Below are 24,940 nucleotides of genomic sequence, written 5' to 3'. Positions count from 1 at the left end.
AGAGCTACGGCTGCTAAACAAAATGTCGGCAGTTCTAATTCATCAGATGCTCCTTGGAAACCCTGTGGGGCAGTTCTACTCTGTCCTATAGGATCGCTATGAGTCGGAATTGACTCAACAGCAACGGGTTGGGTTTTTTTTGGTATCCTCTTTAAAGATTCTCAAAATGGATCAAAAATCAAAGTCCAAGTATAAAGATCACTATCACCATGAAAGTGTACCAGGGAACTGCCAAATTTGAGAAGCACTTGTCCATTATCATAAAAGATATAGTGCGTGCCTTATGGCATAATTCCAGTACTTAACATCCCACTTTTCACCTTTTTATTATTGGCATTTTGGAAGGCACCATATGGAAAGTTCAACTCAAAAGATGATTTTTATTTGTGTCAAATGTTATACTGCTTAAATCAGAAAATACTCAAGAAAAAGGCCGTTTTAATACTAGTGAACTAAATCATTCAATGCAGAGTTTTATATTTATGTTGATTCAGAGAAGAAATTGTACTCACTTCTTTTGGAGTGTGATTATCAGCAATTCTCTGACCTTCAAAGAGAAACCTGAGTGAATTCATTGGAACTCCCTAAAAAAGCAAAAAATATATATATTATTATTTATATACATGTTATTATATATATTATTTCTTTAGAAGATATAACATGAACTTTGAGCCCTGGTGGTGCAGTGGTTAAAGGGCTCAGCTGCTAGCCAAAAGGTTGGCGGTTCAAACCCATCAGCCACTCCACAGGAAAAAGATGTGGCAGTCTGCTTCCGTCAACAGTCATAGCCTTGGTCTCAGGGGACACCTAGCTCAATTGGCATAACATACTTTATATAGAAAATGTTATACATCCTACACTGATGAATAACACCTGTGGTCTTAAAAGCTTGTGAGTAGCCATCTAAGATACTCCACAGGTCCTACCCCATCTGGAGCAAGGGAGAATGAAGAAAACCAAAGACACAAGGGAAAGATTAGTCCAAAGAATTAATGGACCACAACTACCACGGCCAGCACCAGACTGAGTCTAGCACAACTACACAGTGCCCAGCAACCACCACCCACTGCTCTAACAGGGATCACAATAAGGGGTCCCAGGCAGACCTGGAGAAAAATGTAGAAAACTCAAACTCACAAAAAGACACCAGATTTACTGGTCTGACAGAGACAGGAAAAACCCCAAGAGTATGGCCCCCAGACACCCTTTTAACTCAGTACTGAAGTCACTCCTAAGATTCACCCTGCAACCAAAGATTAGACAGGCCCATAAAACAAAAAATAAGACACGTAGCTCAATCGTGTACACGAGACTAAATGGCCACACCAGCCACAGGAGCAAGGACAAGAAGGCAGGAGAGGACAGGAAAGCTAGACAAATGGAAATCGGGACCCCAGAGTCAAGAAGGGGAGAGTGTTGACACGTCATGGGGGTGGCAACCAATGTCACAAAACAGTGGGTGTATTGTTTAATGAGAAACTGATTTGCTATGCAAACCTTCATCTAAAGCACAATAAAAAAGATTTACAAAGGAAGAAGTAAAAGTATCTCTATTTGCAGATGACATGATATACACAGAAAACCCTAAAGAATCCTCAAGAAAACTACTGAAACTAAGAGTTCAGCAGAGCATCAGGATACAAGATAAACATACAAAAATCAGTTGGATTCCTCTACACCAACAAAAAGAACATCGAAGAGGAAATCACCAAATCAATACCATTTACAGTAGCCCCAAGAAGATAAAATACTTAGGAATAAATCTTACCAGAGATGTCAAAGACTTATACAAAGAAAACTACAAGACACTACTGCAAAAAACCAAAAGAGACCTACATAAGTGGAAAAACATTACCTTGCTCATGGATAGGAAGACTTAACATAGTAAAAATGTCTATTCTACCAAAACCAATCTATAGATACAATGCAATTCTGATCCAAATTCCAATGACATTTTTCGATGAGATGGAGAAACAAATCACCAACTTCATACAGAAGGGAAAGAGGCCCCAGATAAGTAAAACATTACTGAAAAAGAACAAAGTAGGAGGCCTTCACTCTTATCTGATTTTAGAACCTATTATACCACCACACTAGTCAGAACAGCCTGGTACTGCTAGAACAACAGATACATAGAACAATGGAACAGAATTGAAAATCCAGACATAAATCCATCCACATATGAGCACCTGATATTTGACAAAGGCCCAAAGTCAGTTCAACGGGGAAAAGACAGTCTGTTTAACAAATGGTGCTGGCATAACTGGATATCCATCTGCAAAAAAAATGAAACAAGACCCATACCTCATACCATGCACAAAAACTAACTCACAATGGATCAAAGACCTAAATATAAAATCTAAAATGATAAAGATCAGGGAAGAAAAAATAGGGACAATGCTAGGAGCCCTAATACATGGCATAAACAGTATACAAAACATTACTAACAATACAGAAAAGAAACCAGATAACCAGGAGTTCCTAAAAATCAAACACCTATGCTCACCTAAAGACTTCACCAAAAGAGTAAAAAGATTACGTACAGACTGGAAAAAAGATTTCAGCTATGACATTTCCGATCAGCATCTGATCTCTAAATCTACATGATACTGCAAAAACTCAACTACAAAAAGACAAATAACTCAATTAAAAAATGTGCAAAGGGTATAACTGGCACTTCACTGAAGAAGCCATTCAGGTAGCTAACAGATACATGAGGAAATGTTCATGATCATTAGCCATTAGAGAAATGCAAATCAAAACTACAATGAGATTCCCTCTTACTCCAACAAGGCTGGCATTAATCCAAAAAACACAAAATAATAAATGTTGGAGAGGCTGTAGAGAGACTGGAATATTTATACACTGCTGGTGGGAATGTAAAATGGTACAACCACTTTGGAAATCCATTTGGAATTTCCTTAAAAACCTAGAAATAGAACTACCATACGATCCAGCAATCTCACCCCTTGGAATACATCCTAGAGAAATAAGAGCCTTTACACAAACAGATATATGCACACCCATGTTCACTGCAGCACTGTTTACAATAGCAAAAAGATGGAAGCAACCAAGGTGCCCATCAACAGAAAAATGGATAAATTATGGTATATTCACACAATGGAATACAACGCATTAATAAAGAACAATGATGAATCCGTGAAATGTTTCATAATGTGCAGGAATCTGGAAAGCATTATGCTGAGTGAAATCAGTCAGGTGCTAAAGGACAAAATATTGTATGAGACCACTATTATAAGCACTCGAGAAATAGTTTAAACAGAGAAGAAAATATTCTTTGACGGTTACAAGAATGGGGAGGGAGGGAGGGAGAGGGTTTCAGTTATTAGATAGTAGAGAAGAACTATTTTAGGTGACGGGAAAGACAAGACACAATACGCGAGACATTAGCACAACTAGACTAAACCAGAAGCAAAGAAGTTTCCTGAATAAACTGAACGCTTCGAAGGCCAGGGCAGCAGGGGTGAGGGTTTCGGAACCACGGTTTCAGGGGACACCTCAGTCAACTGGCATAAAAAAAATCTATTAAGAAAACATTCTGCATCCTACTTTGGAGAGTGGCGTCTGGGGTCTTAAACACTAGCAAGCGGTCATCTAAGATGCATCAATTGGTCTCAACCCACCTGGAGCAAAGAAGAATGAACAACACCAAAGACACAAGGCAATTATGAAACCAAGAGACAGAAGGGGCCACAAAAACCAGAGACTATATCAGCCTGACACCAGAAGAACTAGACGGTGCCTGGCTACAACTGATGACTGCCCTGAGGGAGCAGGAGAGCAGTGGGATGCAGACCCCAAATTCTTGTAAAAAGATCACACTTAATGGTCTGACTGAGACTAGAAGGACCCCAGAGGCCATGGTCCCCAGACCTTTTGTTAGCCCAAGACAGGAACCATTCCAAAAGCCAACTCTTCAGACAGGGATTGGACTGGACTATGGGATACAAAATGATACCAGTGAAGAGTGAGCTTCTTGGATCAAGTGGACACATGACACTATGTGGGCATCTCCTACCTGGAGATGAGATGAGAGGGCAGAGGGGGTCAGAAGCTGGCCGAATAGATACGAAAAGAGTGGAGGGAAGGAGTGTGCTGCCTCATGAGGGGGAGAGCAACTAGGAGTATATAGCAAGGTATATATAAGTTTTTGTATGAGAGACTGACTCGATTTGTAAGCTTTCACTTAAAGCACAATAAAAATTTTTTTAAAAAATGGAAGCAAGTAGAGACTTGGGGACCTCATACCACGAAGAAACAGTGCTGGAAGCAGAACATGTCCTTTGGACCCGGGGTTCCTGCACAAAGAAGCTCCTAGTCCAGGGGAAGACTGATGAGAAGGCAGAGAGAGAGAGAAAGCCTTCCCCTAGAGCTGATACCAATAAACTTCTCTTTGTTAAAGCCAAAAAAAAAAATAGTTTTACAGCTTTGAAGATCCTATGGGTCAGTTCTACTATGTCCTGTAGGGTCGCTATAAGTCAGAATCAACCTGACAGCAGTAGGTTTGGGTTTGGTTTTGGTTTTGATGCACAAAAAGCAAATAATGAAAGTTTCAACCAGCTGCACAGAACATAACACCAGACAGCAAATTTGCTATCATAATTTCCACTTATTGAGTATTAACTATTTGCTAGCCCCTCGCCCCCAATCAGTATTTTACATATGTAACCACAAATGTTCATGACGACAACCCTGGAAGGTAGATATTATCACCTTATCTTCATTTTACAGACAGGGAATCTGAGACAGACAGCTAGCCAAGAATTTAAACTCAAACCTGTCAGATTCCTAAGCATGTGCTCTTGACCACTATTCTATAGTTTCCCCTTATCACTAAGCTAACAGAAAATGCTAAAATCAGAAATTAGATGAGTACCCTTGCTAGCTTCCAAATATACAAGCAAAACAGGTTTTAAACAGATTAAGTTGTAGAAATTTGGTAAAGCACAATAGTTAGCCAGATAAGCTTTGTGAACATGACTGCATAACCTAACCAGTTGCCGTTGGGTAGATTCTGACTCATAACAACCCTACAGGAAAGAGCAGAACTGTCCCATAGGGTTTCCAAGGAACAGCTGGTGAATCTGAACTGCTGACCTTTGGGTTAGCAGCTGAGCTCTTAACCACTGCACCACCAAGACTCCATGATGGCATAGAGAGCATTTCAAATATCAAAAAAGATACCAAAATACAATTTTCTAATCAGTCAACAATGATAGCTAAAAAAGGGACAGACTGGGGAACATCTAAACCAACTGGCGTAACATAGCTCATAAAGAAAATGTTCTATATCCAACTTTGGTGAGTAGCATCTGGGGTCTTAAAAGCTTGTGAGCAGCCATCTAAAATACATCTTTTGGCCCCATCATGTCAAGAGCAAAGGAAAATGAAGAAAACCAAAACACGAAGAAAATATTAGTCCAAAGGACTAACAGACTACATGAACCAGCCTCCAGCAGCCTGAGCCCAGAGTAACCACATGGTACCCAGCTACCACCACCAGAAACGCTGAAAGGGATCATAATAGAGGGTCCAGACACAGTGGGAGAAAAATGTAGAACAAAATTCAAATTCACAAAAAAAGACCAGACTTACTGGTCTGACAGAGACTGGAAGAACCACCAAGACTGTAGCCCCGGGACACCCTGCTAACTCTGAATTGAAGCCACTCCCGAAGTCCACCTTTCAGCCAAAGATGAGACAGGCCCATAAAATAAACAGTAACAGGCAATCAAGTACTTAAGACTAAATGGGCAACACCTGCCCAAAAGCAAGTATGAAATGGCAGGAAGGGACAAGAAAACTGGACAAATGGACCCGGAGAACCCAGGGTGGAAAGGGAAAAGAGGAGAGTGCTGACACGTTATGGGGATTGCAACCAACGTCACAGAACAATTTGTGTATAAATACTTGAATGAGAAACTAATTTGTGCTCTGAACTTTCACCTAAAGTTCAATAAAACACAATAAAATTTACAAAATAAATGGGGACAGATGACTCACTGTGATGGTTCATGTTATATATCAACTAAGCTAGGCTATGACTCAGTGGTTTGGCAGACGCTGGACTGATTGCTCTTCCATAATGTAATATAAAGTAATCACCTCCATGATGAGATCTGATATAATCACCTCTGTAAAGAGATCTGCTATGAGCAGCCAATCAGTGGAAAAGGGAATTTCCTTGGAAGTGTAGCCTGCCTCCAGTATATATAAATGGATGTCCCAGCAAGTCTCATGCTAACTCTGGATCCTGCTTCTGATTCATCATCATCTGACCTCTTGTTCTCAGGACACGAGCCAGTAGCCTGCTGCCTGACCTGACAATTTTTGGATTCGCTGCTCCCATAGTCCTGTGAGCCAGCAGCCTATCATCTATCTGCTGATTTTGGGTTCGTCAGCCCCTGCAACCATGTGAGTCGGAAGACACCTACAGACTGACGCCTGACCCAAGGATTTTAGCACATGCCAGCCTCCACAACTGTGTGAGCCATTTCCTCCAATTAAATCTCTCTCTATATATTTATGTGGAGCCCTGGTCGTGCAGTGGTTAAGAGCTACAGGGTGCTATGGCTGCTAACCAAAATGTCGGCAGTTCGAATCCACCAGCTGCTCCTTGAAACCCTATGGGGCAGTTCTACAGGGTCACTACAAGTCAGAATTGACTCGACAGCAACGGGTTTGGTTTTTGGTATAAATATTTACAGAGCCTTGGTGGCATAATGGTTCAGAGCTTGGCTACTAAGCAAAAGGCCAGTAGTTCATATCCACCAGCTGCTGCTTAGAAGCCCTATGGCATAATTCTACCATCCTATAGGGTCGCTATGAGTTGGAATCAACTCCACGGCAACAGGTTTTATATATGTTATATATTATGTATATATGTTTCACTGGTTTTCCTCCTCTAGAGAATGCAGCCTAAGGCACTCACTAAAAGGGAAAAAACTTCACCGGCAAGTACAAACCCAGGATCATTTATTTTGCTCAAAAGTTAATGTAATTGAGATTTTCATTGTTTTGGACATCCAACAACATCCAAATGAAAACTATCTTTCAATATGTATTTTTACACAGCATGTAAGACCAAGATAACTGACTCATTTAACTTCTTTCTAGGGTTATTTTAAATAACTGAGCACAAATGAACAAAGGTAAAATATTTCTTCATTTCAATTATAAGATTTTTTTTTTTTTAAAGAATCATTATCTTGTGTTGTTAGAGCCCTGGTGCTGTAGTGGTTAAGAGCTCGAATGCTAACCAAAAGGTGGGCCATTCAAATCCACCAGCCATCCTTGGATACCCTATGGGGCAGTTCTATTCTGCCCTATAGGGTTGCTGTTGAGTCAGAACCGACTCCACGGCACCCAAAACATCATCTTGTGCTGGGGTCAAAACGTTTTTATGGAAACCAATCTAAAAAACAAAAATCTGGCAAAAGTGTATGAGTTACAAAGTACAACTATAGAAAACAAGCCTTCTAAAAATATAGCCTACAATTCATGATTTAGCATTATGTAATATGATTAATATGATTAAGACCAGGCCTGTAGAGACTTTTAACAAAAAATCAGCCACTGAAAACCCTACAAAGCACAGTTCTACTCTGACATACACAGGGTCACTATGAGTCAGAATCAACACAACAGCAACTGGTGAGAATGATTATATTTTAATAGGGATTAACTAAACATTTTTTTGCCTATTTATTTAAATTAATTTTATTTTTTAAAAATCCTAGTTGTCTCATATACACTAATTCCATTTCTTAAAAAAATCCATTTTATTAGTAATGAAAATATGTGTAACATTTACTGAACACTTTTTAGACACCAGAAACCCTGGTGGCATAGTGGTTAAGTGCTACGGCTGCTAACCAAAGGGTCGGCAGTTCAAATCCGCCAGGTGCTCCTCGGAAGCTCTATGCGGCAGTATTACGCTGTCCTGTAGGGTTGCTATGAGTTGGAATTGAATTGACGGCACTGGGTTTGGTTTTTTTTTTTTTTTTTGGTTTTTAGACACCAAGTTATGTGCTTTACATAGGTTATCTCATTCAATCTTCATGAGGTACACACTATAATATTCCCATTTTATCGACAGGGAAACAAGGCCTATAGCAATTAAAGGTCCCACAGCCAGTGATGGAGACCAAATTTGAACTGGCAGTTTAAAAGAACTGGCTATTGATCTAACAATCTAGCTCATGAAGACTAAGATCTGAGAGGATTTGGTATTAATAAATTTACTAGATTTCTACATGAATTAAAAAAAGCAAATTCCTTGACACTGGAAATATGGAATTAAGAGTAACCTGCAGGTACTATGCATAAAAATAATAAACTGAATGATCACCAAATTTAACAAATTGCTAAACATCCATGATTAGAAGCACAAGGAAATTTCATAGTGGTCACTAAAAATTACTTGCCTTTATTGTTACATACACTGGTGAGGCATCAAGATAGAAACATTCATATATAGCTATCCTTACAATCCTGAATTACTTTTGAAACTGTTACACATATTTTATGAATTCAAACTTTGAAATGGACTTCAGAAGAAAGAGGGCAATTAAATTGGGTAGAAGGAATGATAAAAATAAGAGTATTCTCCTTGAGTTGCTGATGGTGAAAATAATAAAGGGAATTTTTCTTTTGACAGGTTTCCTTAAAACTAATTGCAAAGTATCGTATTTAATACTACCATATACAAACCTGTCTTTGACAGTATGATTCTTTGAGTTTCTTGAGATGTGTCGTCATTTTCACCTTGAAGTGAATTTCACTGCTATCCTAAGGAGGTAAAAGAAAAAATATTATCCCTCTTTGTATAAACCACTTGCATGAACCAAATTATTTAAGCACATATATAGTTCAAATAAAAATATAAACCTTGTCACTTACATTTTCACACAAAAAATGTACTTTTTAGCATGCCTAGGTTTTACTCAAATACTCCAAATTAAATCATTCTCAAAAGAAGTTTCCTGAATAAACGGAGTGCTTCGAAGGCCACAGTAGCAGGGGCAGGGGTCTGTGGACCATGGTTTCAGGGGACATCTATGTCAACTGGCATAATAAAATCTATTAAGAAAATATTCTGCATCCCACTTTGGTGAATGGCATCTGGGGTCTTAAACACTAGCAAGTGGCCATCTAAGACGCATCAATTGGTCTCAACCCACCTGGAGCAAAAGAGACTGAAGAACACCAAAGACAGGTAATTATGAGCCCGAGAGACAGAAAGGGCCACATAAATCAGAGACCACATCAGCCTGAGACCAGAAGAACTAGATGATGCCCGGCTACAACCGATGACTGCCCTGACAGGGAACACAACAAAGAACCCCTGATGGAACAGGAGAACGGTGGGATTCAGACCTCAAATCCTCATAAAAAGACCAGACTTAATGGTCTGACTGAGACTAGAAGGACCCTGGAGGTCATGGTCCCCAGACCTTCAGTTAGCCCAAGACTGGAACCGTTCCCAAAGCTAACTCTTCAGACAGGGATTGGACTGGACTATAAGATAGAAAATGATATACTGCTGAGGAGTGGGCTTCTTGGCTCCAGTACACACATCGAACTATGTGGACAGCTTCTGTCTGGAGGGGAGATGAGAAGGCACAGGGGGACAGAAGCTGGCTGAATGGACACGGGGAATACAGGGTGGAGAGAAGGAGTGTGCTGTATCATTAGGGGGAGAGCAACTAGGAGCACATAGCAAGGTGCATATAAATTTTTGTATGAGAGACTGACTTGATTTGTAATCTTTCACTTAAAGCATAATAAAAAAATTTTAAAGTGCTTTATACCAATTACAAAAGAAATTTCTTTCAATATCTTTTCTGTTATTTATAGTGCTATATAACATATATATGTATATATATAACATACATATATATATACATAAAACATACATAATGGTAGTCTGTCCTAGGTGTTAAAATCAGCAGCACAAGAGTATGCATGCCCCTTTGAATTCAAAGATGCATTCGTTCACAATTTTAATACCCATTCTATTTCCAAAATAACAAGAGGACGGGTAATGAATTATCACAAACCTGTAAAAGCAATTGAAAACATAAAGGAAATGCACCTCCCCCCCCATGAAGTGTCACTGAAGATGGTCAAACCTATGAAAGAGGCAGATACCACAGAATAGCACACTGAGAAACTTTTTACTGCGTAAGAAATCATCCAACTGAGTCTAGCTTCTCTCCCTTGAATAAAATGAACAAGAATCTTGAGTCAGTCAAATTGATTTGTGGGACCACAAATTCTTTTATTCTATCCAGACTATTGAGCAAACTATCAGGCAAAATACTGGCACTTGCATACTACAAAATCCCAAAGTCAGTCCTTACAATTATATATCACTTTCACATATGTACATTAGCATAGGTTTCATATTTACAATATTTTTGTTTGTGACTATTAACTATGAAGAAACACAAATTCTCTGTCCATGGATAATTTCATCAATAGATAAAATTTCTTATAGCATACATAACGCCATACACTAAAAAAAACTCCCAGATGAATTAAAGAGCTAACGTTTTAAAAATTTAATATTTTCTATTCTTTTTGAGTTTTTTTCCTCTAATCTTGGCATTGGGATCAACTCAATGGCAACGGGTCAGCTCAGAGCAGAATGCTCCGCAGGGCTTCCAAGGCTGTAAATCTTTACAGAGCAGACTGCCACATCTTTCTCCTGCACAGTGGCTGATGGATTCAAACTGCTGACCTTTTGTTTAGCAGCCCAGTACTTAACTTAACTAATATGCCACCAGGGCCCCTTTGACTTCAACTCATAGTAACACTATAGGACAGAGTAGAACTGCCCCATAGGGTTTCCAAAACTGTAATCTTTACAGGGAGCCCTGGTGACACAGTGATTAAGAGCTCAACTGCTAACCAAAAGGTCGGCAGTTCAAATCCACCAGCTGCTCCTGGTAAACCCTATGGGGCAGTTCCACTCTGTCCTATAGGGTCACTATGAGTCAGAATCGACTCGACAGCAATGGGTTTTTGGAGATCTTTACAGAAGCACACTGCCACATCCTTCTCCTGCGGAGCAGGTGGTCAGTTTAAACCACCAACCTTTAGATTAGCAGCAAGGTGCTTAACCACTGCACCACCAGAGCTCCTTCTGGCATTGTAACGATTTTATATCTAGAAATCATTAAAAAGGGCTGATAAATCTTAGTAAATAAAAATGTAAAAACACTTATACAGTAAATGACAATATAAACTAAAATTGAGCAACAGATTGGAGAAAGTATTTACAACATATATAAAATATAAAGGATCCATACAAATCAGTAATTCTTAAAAAGAAAAAATAATCCATGTGCATAAGGTTTGAAATATAGACAAAGGGAATATATTCAAGAACCCAGAAATAAATCAATAAACCCTCACATTTACAGTCAATTGCTTTTCAACAAGAATGTCAACGTAATTCAATGGTGAAAGAAGTCTTTTCAACAAAGTGCTGAGACAACTGGATACCACAAGCAAAAAATGAAGCTGCATTCCCACCTCACACCATATATAAAAATCAACTCAATGGATCAAATAAAGGATAAAAATAATAAAACTCACCTGTCCAATGACTTTGAGTTTGATGTATTCTCCTTCTTTCTTATCTCCCAAGTCCTCAGTTGAAGGTTTTGCCTCCTGAAAGAAAAGTAAATTTAAAGATAAAAATTCCTATATCCTATTTTAACTAATCATTTATGAGTATCCATTACTTTCCTGCAAGACACAAAATCTGCAACTGGGAACACAAAAGGAGTAGTTATTTTCTCTGTCAGCCCAATAAGGAAAAAAAAAAAGCCTACATCAAACTACTATCCCAAACACCAGTTTCACTGAGAAATCTGCAAACAGGTTTCTTTTCAGAATATCCTACAGAAATGATTCTCAAACTTTACAATACATCACAATCACATGAAGAGTTGGTTAAAACACACTGTTGAGGCCCATATTCCCAGTTTTTGATTCAGTGGGTCTGGGGTGGGGCTGAGAATTTACATTTCTAACAAGTTAGTTACAAGGCAATGCTGTTGGACAGGGGAACGTCTTAGAAACCACTGCCCTACCAAAACCCAAACCAGCTGTAGTCTAGTTGATTCCGACTCATAGGGACCCTATGGGACAACCCCACAGAGTTTCCAAGGAGCTCCTGGTGGATTCAAGCTGCCGACCTTTTGATTAGCAGCCACAGCACGTAACCACTAAACCATCAGGGTTTCCACAGTCAATTTCTATTAGCCATATATAGCTTATCTTCCACAAATTCTTAACTAAACATTCTCAATCCAAGACTTATCTTGTCACGGCCTATCCTAAGGAGTTAATTATTCCAGTTAACCAAATGTACTAAGAAATGTAAACTAATCATATGAGCATAAGCAAAGCCTAATAAGGACAGAAAATCAAATACCAATACTTGGTCTATTCTAAAGTCAGAATAAATCAACTTTATGTCATCTGTTATTTTAGACTATATGAAGCATTATACCCAATTGCAGGCATGGCTGAAAAAAAAAAATTAGGAGAACTGGACTGAGCTAAGAAAAAGTACAAACAGGATAAGAAGGAAAAGGAGAGACAAAAAATATGGAACAGAAGAAAAGGCTATAAGATATTTCAAATAAAAAGATATTGAAAAGAATTAAGTTGAAACCACTTCATCATGAAGTGTCTCAAGAATAAGTAAGTCATTTTTAGGAAAGGGTACCTTGGAAAATTTCACTCAAGAGTGTTGTAACAGTAGCTTTTTTTCCTTCCCCATGTGCTATACCCTAGTCTGGCCACCAAATTTTCTACTCATTTAAATATATAAACCAAACCCACTGCCAGTGAGTCGGCAGATTCCAACTCACAGCAGCCTCTACAGGACAGAGTAGAACTGCCCCATAGGGTTTCCAAGGTTGTAATCTTTCCGAAAAAGAGCCGCGTTGGTGCGGTGGTTAAGTGCTTGGCTGCTAACTAAAAAGTTAGTGGTACGAACCCACAAGTTGCTCCACAGGAGAAAGATGCGCCAATCTTTCTCAAGGGCAACGGGTTTTTGGTTTAATCCTTACAGAAGCAGGCTACAACATCTTTATCCCGAGGAGCAGCTAGTCAGTTTGAACTGCAGACCTTTTTGGTTGGCAGCCAAGCACTTAACCACTGTACCACCAGCACTCCTTATTTAAATATATACCCTTTTTTTTTATTATTATTTACAGTAATATCAAAGAATCAATACACACTTCACAAGAATGTAAAACCTGTCGCCATCAAGTCAATTCCAACTCATAGCAACCCTACTGGACAGAGGAGAACTGCCTCACAGAAGCAGACTGTTAAATATTTCTCCTGAGAAGCAGCTAGTGGGTTCAAACTGCCAACCTTCTGGTTAGCAGCCAAGCACTTAACCACTGTGCCACTAACCATACTGTATTTTGCAAGTAAAATAACAGCCATTACTGGAGAAACCTCCAGAGTATGCCCCCCACACACACCCTTTTAACTCAGTACAAAGGTCACTCCTGAGGGTCACCCTTTAGCCAAAGGTTAGACAGGCCCATAAATCAAACATTAAGACATGTAGTTCAACCAGGTACATGAGACTAAACAGGCACACCACCCAGGGGCAAGGACAAGAAGGCAGGAGGGGACTGGAAAGCTGGACAAATGCAAACAGGGAACCCAAAATCAAGCAGGGGAGAGTGTGGACATGTCGTGGGGTTGGCAACCAATGTCACAAAACAATATATGTACTGTTTAATGAGAAACTAATTTGCTCTGTAAGCCTTCATCTAAAGCACAATAAATAATAAATAACAGAGCCATTATCCATGTATCTCTCGTCAGTAACTTAAAACTAATAAACTCTTCAACACTCAAAAATTAACAGGGCAGAAAAAAAAACCCACTGCCGTCGAGTCGATTCCAACTCATAGTGACCCTATAGGACAGAATAAAACTGCCCCATAGAGTTTCCAAGGAGTGCCTGGTGGATTTGAACTGCCGACCTCTTATTAGCAGCCGTAGCACTTAACTACTACGCCACCAGGGTTTCCAACAGGGCATATTAAACAAGAAGTAGCTTTTAACTTTATGAAACAGGACAGAGTCAGAAAATGCTTAAATAACATAAGTGACTTTGTTTTTATGAATCCTTGCTTGTTTTTCATTTTCAACAGCTGCTGACTACTACATATTGTGGCAGCAAACAAAATTAACCCTTTGTGAAGACAGTATTTTACCTGCAAACTAGAGGGCTGTCTTCAAATAGAACTCACAACCACATTTCTATAAATTTATATTCATAGTAAACAGTAACTTCTTCCTTTAATTACTGAGAGGGCCAGGACCGCTTTAATTCCATGCAGTGAAGGGCAAAAAACAGCCACCAAGCCCCAAGTCCTCTTTAACTTCAGGGAGGAGTTGTTAAGAAGCTTTACTTGAATTCACACTAAGAAGAAAAACCTCCCCAAAGCCTGATCCTTCATCAGAGATACCAGCACAATAGCAGTGATTTTGCTCTGGTGTTTACTAGATTGGGTAGCTGTAGGGGCTACTCAGAACAAAAGAGCTCTTCCCCCTCTTCCAATCCAGCCTCTAGCCCTTTGTCAGAATTCTCTTCCTGAAGTACAGCTCCTCATGTAACTGCCCTGCTCAAAAATGTTCCAGTACCTTAAAAAACAACTCCACAGCATGGCATTCAGTTCCTCCATCACCAAGCTCAATTCTCATCTTTATCTCACCACTCGTTTTACAAACTGAAAGACTGGCTTAAATTGGACTATTTGCTGTTCTCCAAATATGTCCATCCACATTCTTCCATCTTCAGCCCTTTGTGGCTCCTGTTTCTTTTACCTGGAGTATATATATCTCATCTTAGCCTCTCCTAAAATTATCTCAGGGAAATCCATCCCACACATCATCTGAAATCAGGATTTAAAAAACTCTTCTTGGAAGCAAAAATTCTCCCTTCAACCTTCCAACTGGGAGTATCTTCCTTCAATATTTCTATCTGTACTTTATTCATCTCTTATGGCATTTATTTTCTCACTTTAAAAACACTTCCCCTTGACTTCTTCTTCTCTAGTTATTGTCCCCATCTTTTCTACACAAACTTTTTACAAGCATACTCAGCATCTGTTTTCCTACTTTCACTGTCAACCTACTGTAATCTGGTTTATGTCCCACCATTCCACTTGAACCTGCCATATGCAGGTGACACAATCTTACTTGCTGAAAGCGAAGACGACTTGAAGCGCTTATTAATGAAGATCAACGACTGTGGCCTGAAGTATGGATTACACCTTAACATAAAGAAAACAAAAATCCCCACAACTGGATCAATGAGCAACATCATGATAAATGGAGAAAAGTCTGAAGTTGTTACGGGTTTCATTTTGCTTGGATCCACAATCAACACCCATGGAAGCAGCAGTCAAGAAATCAAACAACGCATCGCACTGGGCAAATCTGCTGCAAAAGACCTCTTTAAAATGTTAAAAAGCAAAGATGTTACCTTGAAGACTAAGGTGCACCTAACCCAAGCCTGGGTGTTTTCAATCACCTCATATGCAATAAGGAAGATCAAAGAAGAATAGATGCCTTTGAATCATGGTGTTGGCGAAGAAAATTGAATATACCACGGACTGCCAGAAGAACAAACAAATCTGTCTCGGAAGAAGTACAGCCAGAGTGTTCACTAGAAGTGAGGATGGTGAGACTTCGTCTCACGTACTCTGGGCATGTTATCAGGAGGGACCAGTCCCTAGAGAAAGAAGGACATTGTGCTTGGAAAAGTGAAAAACAGGAACACTCTTAACACAATGAACTGACACAGTGGCTGCAAAAATGGGCTCAAATGCAGCAACAATTGTGAGGATGGCGCAGGACCTGGAAGTGTTTTGTTCTGTTGTACGCAAGGTCGCTATGAGTGGGAACGGACTCAACAGAACCTAACACAATAGCAATAATTCCAACTTTACACTGCTCTCACCAAGGTTACCAATTGGATTTCCTATTGCTAAATCCAATGACACTTTGAAACTTCACCTTTAACTCTCTAAAACAACAAACACTGATGTCTTCTCCCTTGAAACCTCTTCACGTTTGGCTTCCAAAGTTCCATTCTCTTATCTCGGCCCTTTCGTAGTTCCTTTTCCTTAAATGCTGTTGTTCCTCTGGATTCAATTCTCTCTTTTCTTCCTTGTCTCTCTGGGTGATCCATGATTCCAGCTGCCTCTCAGATACTGATAATTCACAACCATTCTCTCCAATCTGACAACTTTTCTGAGTTTCATACTCATTTATCCAAGTGCCTGAATATCTCTACTTAGATATTCCACAAGTACCTCAATGTAAAGGAGTCCAAAACTGAATGCATTGTCTCAATAATTCCTCTGTTAGCTATAACATCTCGTCCAGAAAACAAAAATCAAAACAAACTACAACTCTTCCTGGAATTCCCCGTTAAAATAAACCATTACCATATACTCAGCTGCCCATGACAGAAACTTGGGGTCACCTTTGAGTACTTTTTCTCTCATAAACCCCACAGTTAATCATCCATCATTCTCATGATTCTATTACCAAAAACCAAACCTGTTGCCGTCGAGTTGATTCCGACTCATAGCGACCCTATAGGACAGAGTAGAACTGCCCCGGAGAGTTTCCATGGAGCGCCTGGTAGATTCGAACTGCTGACTTTTTGGTTAGCAGCTGTAGCACTTAATCACTATGCCACCAGGGTTCAGTGGCTCTCAAATCCATCTCATTCTCTCCATCCCACTGCCTTAGTTCAAACACTCACTACTGCTCACTTAGATTACTGCAACAGCATAAGTCTTGCTCCCTTTAATTAATTCTCCAAAATGCCACCAGACCCAGCTCTCTAAAATCCAATCTGATCCTTAGCTGACATACAACAGCTTTTCACGTGCTGGTCCCCACCTACAATCCAGCCTCATTCTCCCAACTCTCTTCACTAATAATCTATGCTTCAGCCATATTGAACTACACAATTCCCTGAAAAGGGCTCTCTCTAATCTCCATTATTTCTGTACATGCTAATTCCCTATGCTTGTATCTCCCCTTTCAAAACTCCACTCAGACATCCTCTAAAAAGCTTTTACTGATCACTCTCTTACATGGTCTCATACTGCTTATCTATTATAACCACTTGTTTGCATATCTGTATCTCTCAGTAGATGGAGTTCCTTACTGGCATGCCTTACTCTTCTATTTCTGGTTCAAACACAGTGTCTGGTACTTTGAAGACATTCAAAGTGCTTGTTAAATAAATTAATGTTTTCTGTGACAGTTTTGTGTCTTATCTTCTCAACAATTTTACAAGTTTCCAAGTTTTTCATCTTTATAAATCTCCACAGTACCACACAAATACTAGGCAATTTACTAAAAGTTTGTTGAATTAACAGCAGTATTCTCTACATTATAACAAAAAATCTTAGCCACGCTTCATACCTCTACTGTATACAACAGCCAGTTCAAACAAAGATCCTTTCAGTTTTTTATATAAACTGTTGGGAGTAAGATAAGTCACTTCAGTTTCATATGAGCATGTGAACACTCAGATTTGAAATTTCCATAAATAAGCTGCCACTTCCCCATGTCACTCATTTGGTGATCTCTCCCCAACTCTGAACCACTAGAATGCCAATCATTTGTATCACCTGTTCGATAATCTCATGTTTGCCTAATCAGACATCTAGTGTTTCATGTGCTCTTTTCTTTTCTTTGATAAACTATCACGGAAAATGAGAAGATCTTGGACAAAAAAGCCAGTCTGTCTCCAGTGATCTCTGTGCCTTTTGTACGCCCTCTTTCCTCCTCACCCTTGCGAAAAAGCAACCAATACAGAATAGTATGGTACACTGGTTATAAAACAGTGAAAGCATTCAACACTAAGTCTGGGACAGTAGGTCATTAGAGAAGAGACGATTCTAGAGAGGGCTAGTTAATTTGGCTGGAAAGACAACACAGCCCCAGAGCAGAAGAAACTGGTGACAGAAAAAAAAATTAAAATGTGTATAAGATGAAAGAAAAAAAACATAAATTTTCAAGTCTGTATCATACAGACACTGAACTGGGGTAAGTGGAGTGGTAAAGGGATTTACCACCCATCGGGCACTATGAACTCTACTTTCTAAGCTATAGATGGAATAGCTTAAAAATAGAAGATAGCTGGATTTAGAAAGACAACTAAGCTGGAGAAGATATGAAAACACAACAGTTCTCATTTACAAACGTACAAAATTAATGAGAAGGGTTTTATTGTCCCATTTCAAAGCCAAAAGAAGACCTTTGCTAAACAGCATTCTGGCAATCAGTATGTTGATAATTTAGTCACACGGACAGAGCATCACACTTTACTCCCAATATGTCACTGGCCCTTCCAGTTGCATTGTTCATTCTTACTGGAGAAGGGGGGATTCTGAGGAAATCCAAAATCAGATAGATAAAGAATGCATTTACTCTTATTTGATAATATTAACAAATCTGTTGATTTGTTAAGGTGTGCTAACAGTATCATGGTTCTGTTAAAAAGTTATCATCTTTTACAGTGGGATGCAGACCTCGAATTCTCATAAAAAGACCAAACTCAATGGTCTGACTGAGACTAGAGAGACCTCGGAGATCATGTTCCCCAGACTCTTTGTTAGCCCAAGACTGGAACCATTCTCGAAGCCAACTCTTCAGACAGGGATTGGGCTGGACTAAAGACAGAAAATGACATTGGTGAGGAGTGAGCTTCTTGGCTCACATAAGACTATGTGGGCAACTGCTGACTGGAGGCAAAATGAGAAGACAGAAGGGCACAGGAGCTGACTGAATGGACACAGAGAATACAGGGTGGAGAGGAGGAATGTGCTGTCTCATTAGGGGGAGTGCAGCTAGGAGTACATAGCAAGGTGTGTATAAGTTTTTGTATGACAGAATGACTTGATTTGTAAACTTTCACCTAAAGCACAATTTTTAAAAAGTTATCTTTTAGAGATACATACTGAAATATTTACAGATGAAATGATACAATCTCTGGGATTGGCGTCAACATAATATGACGGGGAGGAGTGAGGGTGTAGATAAAATAGGCCTAGAAATGTGTACATGGGAGTTCATTATATACATGCATTTAAAAGTTTTTTAACCATAGGTCTTACTATAACACATCACTTTATTTAATTTTATTTGCTAATAAGAAAGCTCAGCAATGGTTAAATTAGATAATTCTAATACTTACACTCATTATTAAAAGGTATAAATCCAGAATTATAACAAAGTCACTTCCTCATATGAATTTACCACAGTTCTAAAAACACAAAAAATGCATGTACGTTTTCATCTTCAAGCTGCTATGTTCAAACTTATTGAGACAGTATACCAAAGATGTGGAATAGAACTGACCAGATTTACCTCTGTAACTTTAAGGCTTAAATCACACATGCTGACAAGACACTGGGCCTTCTGTGTATTTACATTTAACCCTAGAATTGTAGTAAAACATTAAATATGCACAGGCAGCCTCTCAGGTACCAAAAATTATCACTGAAAATTTTACTGATTATGTAAACTCTACTCTGAGCCTAGACTATGGATCTATGCAAAGCCTGGAACAAACTGGACAATACCCAGACAGACCTGGAGGTGTAGCAGACACAGTTAGCTGCCCATCATACCCATTTTCCCCTTCTTCCTTCCCAAAAAAAAGCCTAAATTTGTCCAGCTAAAAAAACACTTGCCCCAGCTTCCCTTGTGGCCATGTGACATAGCACTGGCTGATGAGATATAAAACCACACACTGTTTGCTGATATATATTTTCTGAGACACTTTACTTTGCTCCCCCTCCCCTTTCTCCTGCCTGGAACACTGACACAAAGTAACCTTCTCGGGACACAAGAAAACAGGCATGAGAGTGAAAGACATCTGTTAAGGATGAAGATACACCTAGAACTCTTAAAGCATTATGGAGCTTCTTTACCAGCCCTGAGTAACTTACCTCTAGACTTCTTGTTTACTGAGAAAAATAAACTGCATATTAATTTAACCTACTATATGTCAGTTATTCAGTAGAAAAGCAATCCTAAGCACCTAAAAAGATGCTGTGACCATGTTATCATTTGGCTCATGCTGAAAAACCAAAAAACAAACCCCTTGCTGTCCATTCAGACTCATAGTGACCCCATGTGTTACAGAGTAGAACTGCCCCATAGGGTTTTCTTTTTTTTATTTTTATTGTGCTTTAAGTGAAAGTTTACAAATCAAGTCAGTCTCTTACACAAAATCTTACACACACCTTGTTAGGTACTCCTAGTTGCTCTCCCCCTAATGAGACAGCACACTGCTTCTCTCCACCCTGTATTCCCATGTCCATTCAGCCATCTTCTGTCCCCCTCTGCCTTCTCCTTTCCCCTCCAGGCAGGAGCTACCCACATAGTCTCATGTGTCTACTTGAGTCAAGAGGCTCAATCCTCAGCAGTATCATTTTCTATCTTATAGTCCAGTCCAAGCCCAGTCTGAAGAGTTGGCTTTGGAATGGTTCCAGTCCTGCGCTAACAGAAGGTCTGGGGACCATGACCTCCAGGGTCCTTCTAGTCTCAGTCAGACCATTAAGTCTGGTCTTTTTAGGAGGATTTGAGGTCTGCATCCTCACTGCTCTCTCGCTCCAGCAGGGATTCTCTGTTGTGTTCCCCATAGGGTTTTCTTGGCTGTAATCTTTACAGATTGCCAGGCCTTTCTTCCACAGCACTGCTGGGTGAGTTCAAACTGCAAACCTTTAGGTTAGTAGTCAAGTGCAAACCCTTTGCACCACCTTTAAAAAAAAAAAAAACCACCAAAACCCACCGCCGTTGAGTCAATTCCGACTCATAGTGACCCTACAGGACAGAGAATAACCGCCCCAAAGGGTTTCCAAGGAGCAGCTGATGAACTCAAACTGTCAACCTTTTGGTTAGCAACCAAACCCTTAACCACTGCACAATGGCTCCTTGGCGTTCCAGGGACATGCTAAAAACAGGTTCTGGAAAATTACCTCAATGTGCGTCAAAAGCAGAATGATAAGTAAATTGTGGTAGAGTCACACACTGGAATGCAATACAGCAATTAAATTTAACACTATACACATCTATAAAGAGCCGTGGTGGTGTAGTGGTCAAGCACTCATTCAGCTGCTCACCAAAAGGTCAGCAGATCAAACCCACCAGCTGCTCCAAGGGAGAAAGATGTGGCAGTCTGCTTCCGTAAAGATTTACGGCCTTAGAAACCCTATGAGACAGTCTACTCTGTCCTACAGAGTTGCTGTGAGTCAGAATAGAATCAACTCAACAGCAGTGGGTTTGGTTTGGTTTTATACACGTCAATATACAATATGGATGACTCTACATACAATGCTGAAAGAAAGAAGCCAGACACAGATCATACCGTGTAATTCCACTCCTATGTTTTAATGCATAAAAACAAGCAAAACTAATCTATGTGTTAGAAGTCAGGACAGGGGTAAGTTCTGGAAGTGAGCAAGAAGGATGCTTCTGGGTAGCTGGTCATATGTTCCGTTTCTTGATCTGGGTACTGGTTGCACGGATCGTTCAATTCGTGAAAATTCAACAAACTATACACTTATTATACGTGTATTTTTTGTAAGTGCATTAACTTCCAATAGAATCTTTTAAAAGAAGAAAAGGCGGGGGTGGGGGACTCGCCCTAGGAATAGAAATAGGAAGTCCAGAAAACAGAATTCCATCCTTTTCTTCAGGTCTTTTCTTTCATATCCTCATTAGTTCAGTAAAAGGCTATCATATGCAAAAAGAATGGTCAAACTATGGAAGTGTCACAAATAAAACATGTGCAAATAGACTTGCCACACTACACGAATATCCAAAATTTAAACTGTAAAACATCCTCATATACAGAATCAATGTGAATTGCATGACTTTTTTTTTAAGTGGAATAGTATCAGAAAATTATCAATAAAAAAAATTACTATTTCATAGTTTAAACTGAGAAGAAAACATTCTTCTGTGGTTACGAGAGGGGGCGGGAAGGAGGAAGGGTGGGAGAGGGGCATTCACTAATTAGATAGTAGATAGGAACCACTTTAGGTGAAGGGAAAGGCAGCACACAATACAGGGGAGGTCAGCACAACTGGACTAAACCAAAAGCAAAGAAGTTTCCTGAATAAACTGAACACTTCGAAGGCCAACGTAGCAGGGGCAGGGGTCTGGGGATCATGGTTTCAGGGGACATCTAAGTCAACTGGCATAATAAAATCTATTAAGAAAACATTCTACATCCCACTTTCAAGAGTGGCATCTGGGGTCTTAAACACTAGGAAGTGGCCATCTAAGATGCATCAATTGGTCTCAACCCACCTGGATCAAAGGAGAATGAAGAACACCAAGGACACAAGGTGATTATGTGCCCAAGAGACAGAAAGGGCCACGTGAACCAGAAACTACATCAGACCAGAACAAATAGATGGTGCCTGGCTACAACCAATGACTGCCCTGAAAGGGAACACAACAGAGAACCCCTGAGGGAGCAGGAGAGTAGTGGGAGGCAGACCCCAAATTCTCGTAAGACCAGACTTAATGGTCTGACTGAGACTAGAAGGACCCCAGTGGTCATGGGCCCCAGACCTGCTGTTGGCCCAGGGCAGGAACCATTCCCGAAGCCAACTCTTCAGACATGGACTGGACTGGACAATGGGTCGGAGAGGGATGCTGGTGAGGAGTGAGCTTCTTGGATCAGGTGGACACTTGAGACTAGGCTGGCATCTCCTGCCTGGAAGGGAGACGAGAGGGTGGAGGGGGTTAGAAGTTGACGAAATGGACACGAAAAGAGTGGAGGGAGACAGCGGGCTGTCTCATTAGGGAGAGAGTAATTGGGAGTGTAGCCAGGTGTATATGGGTTTTTGTGTGAGAGACTGACTTGATTTGTAAACTTTCACTTAAAGCACAATAAAAATTATAAAAATAAAAAAAATCACTATTTCAGGAAATTACAAAATGGAATGCTAAAGATGTCTTAGGGAAAATTATAACAATCCCAATGCCCCAGAAGCAGCAAATGATTCAGTCTTGGAGATAAATAAAGAAGTTACCCTTTCAGGTCTGTTGCCAAAAAAAGCATAGGTAACAAGATAGAAAAATGAATCATTAACTTTATATGGGAAGAAAAAAGGCCTCAGATAACTAAAGCATTATTGAAGAAAAAGAACAAAGTAGAAGGCCTCGAACTATGTGACCTCAGAACCTACTACAGCTACAATAGTCAAAACAGCCTGGTACTTGGGACGACAGACACATTGACCAATGGAACAGAATCAAGAACCCAAATGTGTATCTACCTACGTACGGCCACCTGAAGAAAAGCCCGTCTTTTTAACGAATGGTACTGGCAAAACTGGAAGCCCATCTGTAAAAAAATGAAACAGGACTCATACCTCACACCATACATGGAAACTAATTCAAAATGGATCAAAGATCTAAATATAAAACTATAAAGATCATGGGAAAAAAAACAGGGTCAACCTTAGGGGCCCTAATATACAGCATAAACAGCATACAAACCATAATTAACAATACACGATCATCAGAATATAAGCTAGATAAATGGGATTTTCTAAAAATTAAACACTTATGCTCATAAAAAGACTTCACCAAAATAGTAAAAAGAGAACCTACTGGCTGGGAAAAAATTTCTGGCTATGACATGTCTGACAAAGGTCTAATTTCTAAAATCTATAGGAAAGCCCAACACCTCTTCAATAAAAAGACAAATAATCCAATTTAAAAATGGGCAAAAAATATGAACACACACTTCACCAAAGAAGGCTTACAATCGTCAGCTATTAGAGAAATACAAATCAAAACTACAGCAACATACCATCTCACCACAACATTGCTGGCACGAATTAAAAAAAAAAAAAAAAAAACAGAAAATAACAAATGTTGGAGAGATTGCAGGGAGACTGAAACTCTTATGTACTGCTGGTGGGAATGCAAAATGATACAATCATTTTGGAAAACAGTATGACCCTTTCTCAACTTTAAAGGACAGAGTAGAAACTGTCCCCATAGAGTTTCCAAGGAGCAGCTGGTGGTTTCAAACGGCCGACCGTTCAGTAAGCAGCTGAGCTCTTTACCACTATACCACCAGGGTTCCAGAAATATATGATCCAGCAATCCCACTCCTAGGAATATATCCTAGAGAAGTAAGAGCCGTCACAGGAATAGACATGCACACCCGTGTTCACTATAGCATTATTCACAATGGCAAAAAGATGGAAACAATCTAAGTGCCCATCAACAAAAAGTGGATAAACAAACTAGGGTAGATACACACAATGGAATACTACACAATGATAAAGAACCATGATAAATCCCCAAAACATCTCACATCATGGATGAATCTGTAGGGCATTGTGCTGAGTGAAATAACTCAATCATAAAAAGACAAACACTCTGTGAAACTCATGAAAACGTTCCCAGACAGACAGAAACAAACCTTGATGGTTACTAGGAAGAGATGAGGAAGGAAAAACACTAAACTAATTAGATAGTAGTCAAGTGGTAACTTTGGTGAAGGGTAAGGCAGTACACAATATTAAGGACACCAGCACAATTTGACCAGGGCAAAGTCATAGAAGCTTCATAGACACACCCAAACACCCTGAGAGACAGAGCTACTGGACTGAGGGCTGGGGAGCATGGTTTCAGGGGACATTTAGTTCAATTGGCATAGTCTATAAAGAAAACGTTCTATATCCAACTGTGGTGAGTGGTGTCTGAGGTCTTAAAAGCCTGCGAGCAGCCCTCTGAGATACATCTACTGGTTCCATCCCAGCTAGAGCAAAAGAGAATGAAGAAAACCAAAGACACAAGGGAAAGA

General features: G+C 39.7%; 1 protein-coding gene across 2 annotated transcripts in view; it reads right to left on the bottom strand.

The window, feature by feature from the left end:
• The window catches only part of SUMO1 (small ubiquitin like modifier 1), a 38,333-nt gene that overhangs the window by 7,384 nt on the left and 6,009 nt on the right, over positions 1 to 24,940 (bottom strand). For both annotated transcript variants that reach the window (XM_023542313.2, XM_010602442.3), the window contains exons 2-4: positions 11,626 to 11,700; positions 8,734 to 8,811; positions 513 to 584 (exon numbers count right to left, since the gene is read on the bottom strand). In XM_023542313.2, coding sequence (XP_023398081.1) covers positions 513 to 584; positions 8,734 to 8,811; positions 11,626 to 11,700 — 225 coding nt within the window. The remainder of the gene's footprint in view (positions 1 to 512; positions 585 to 8,733; positions 8,812 to 11,625; positions 11,701 to 24,940) is intronic.

Source organism: Loxodonta africana, chromosome 6, assembly GCF_030014295.1.
Source record: "Loxodonta africana isolate mLoxAfr1 chromosome 6, mLoxAfr1.hap2, whole genome shotgun sequence".
Classification (NCBI taxonomy): domain Eukaryota; kingdom Metazoa; phylum Chordata; class Mammalia; order Proboscidea; family Elephantidae; genus Loxodonta; species Loxodonta africana.
The sequence above is the reverse complement of the archived record's forward strand: the minus strand, read 5'-3'. Positions and strand labels throughout refer to the sequence as shown.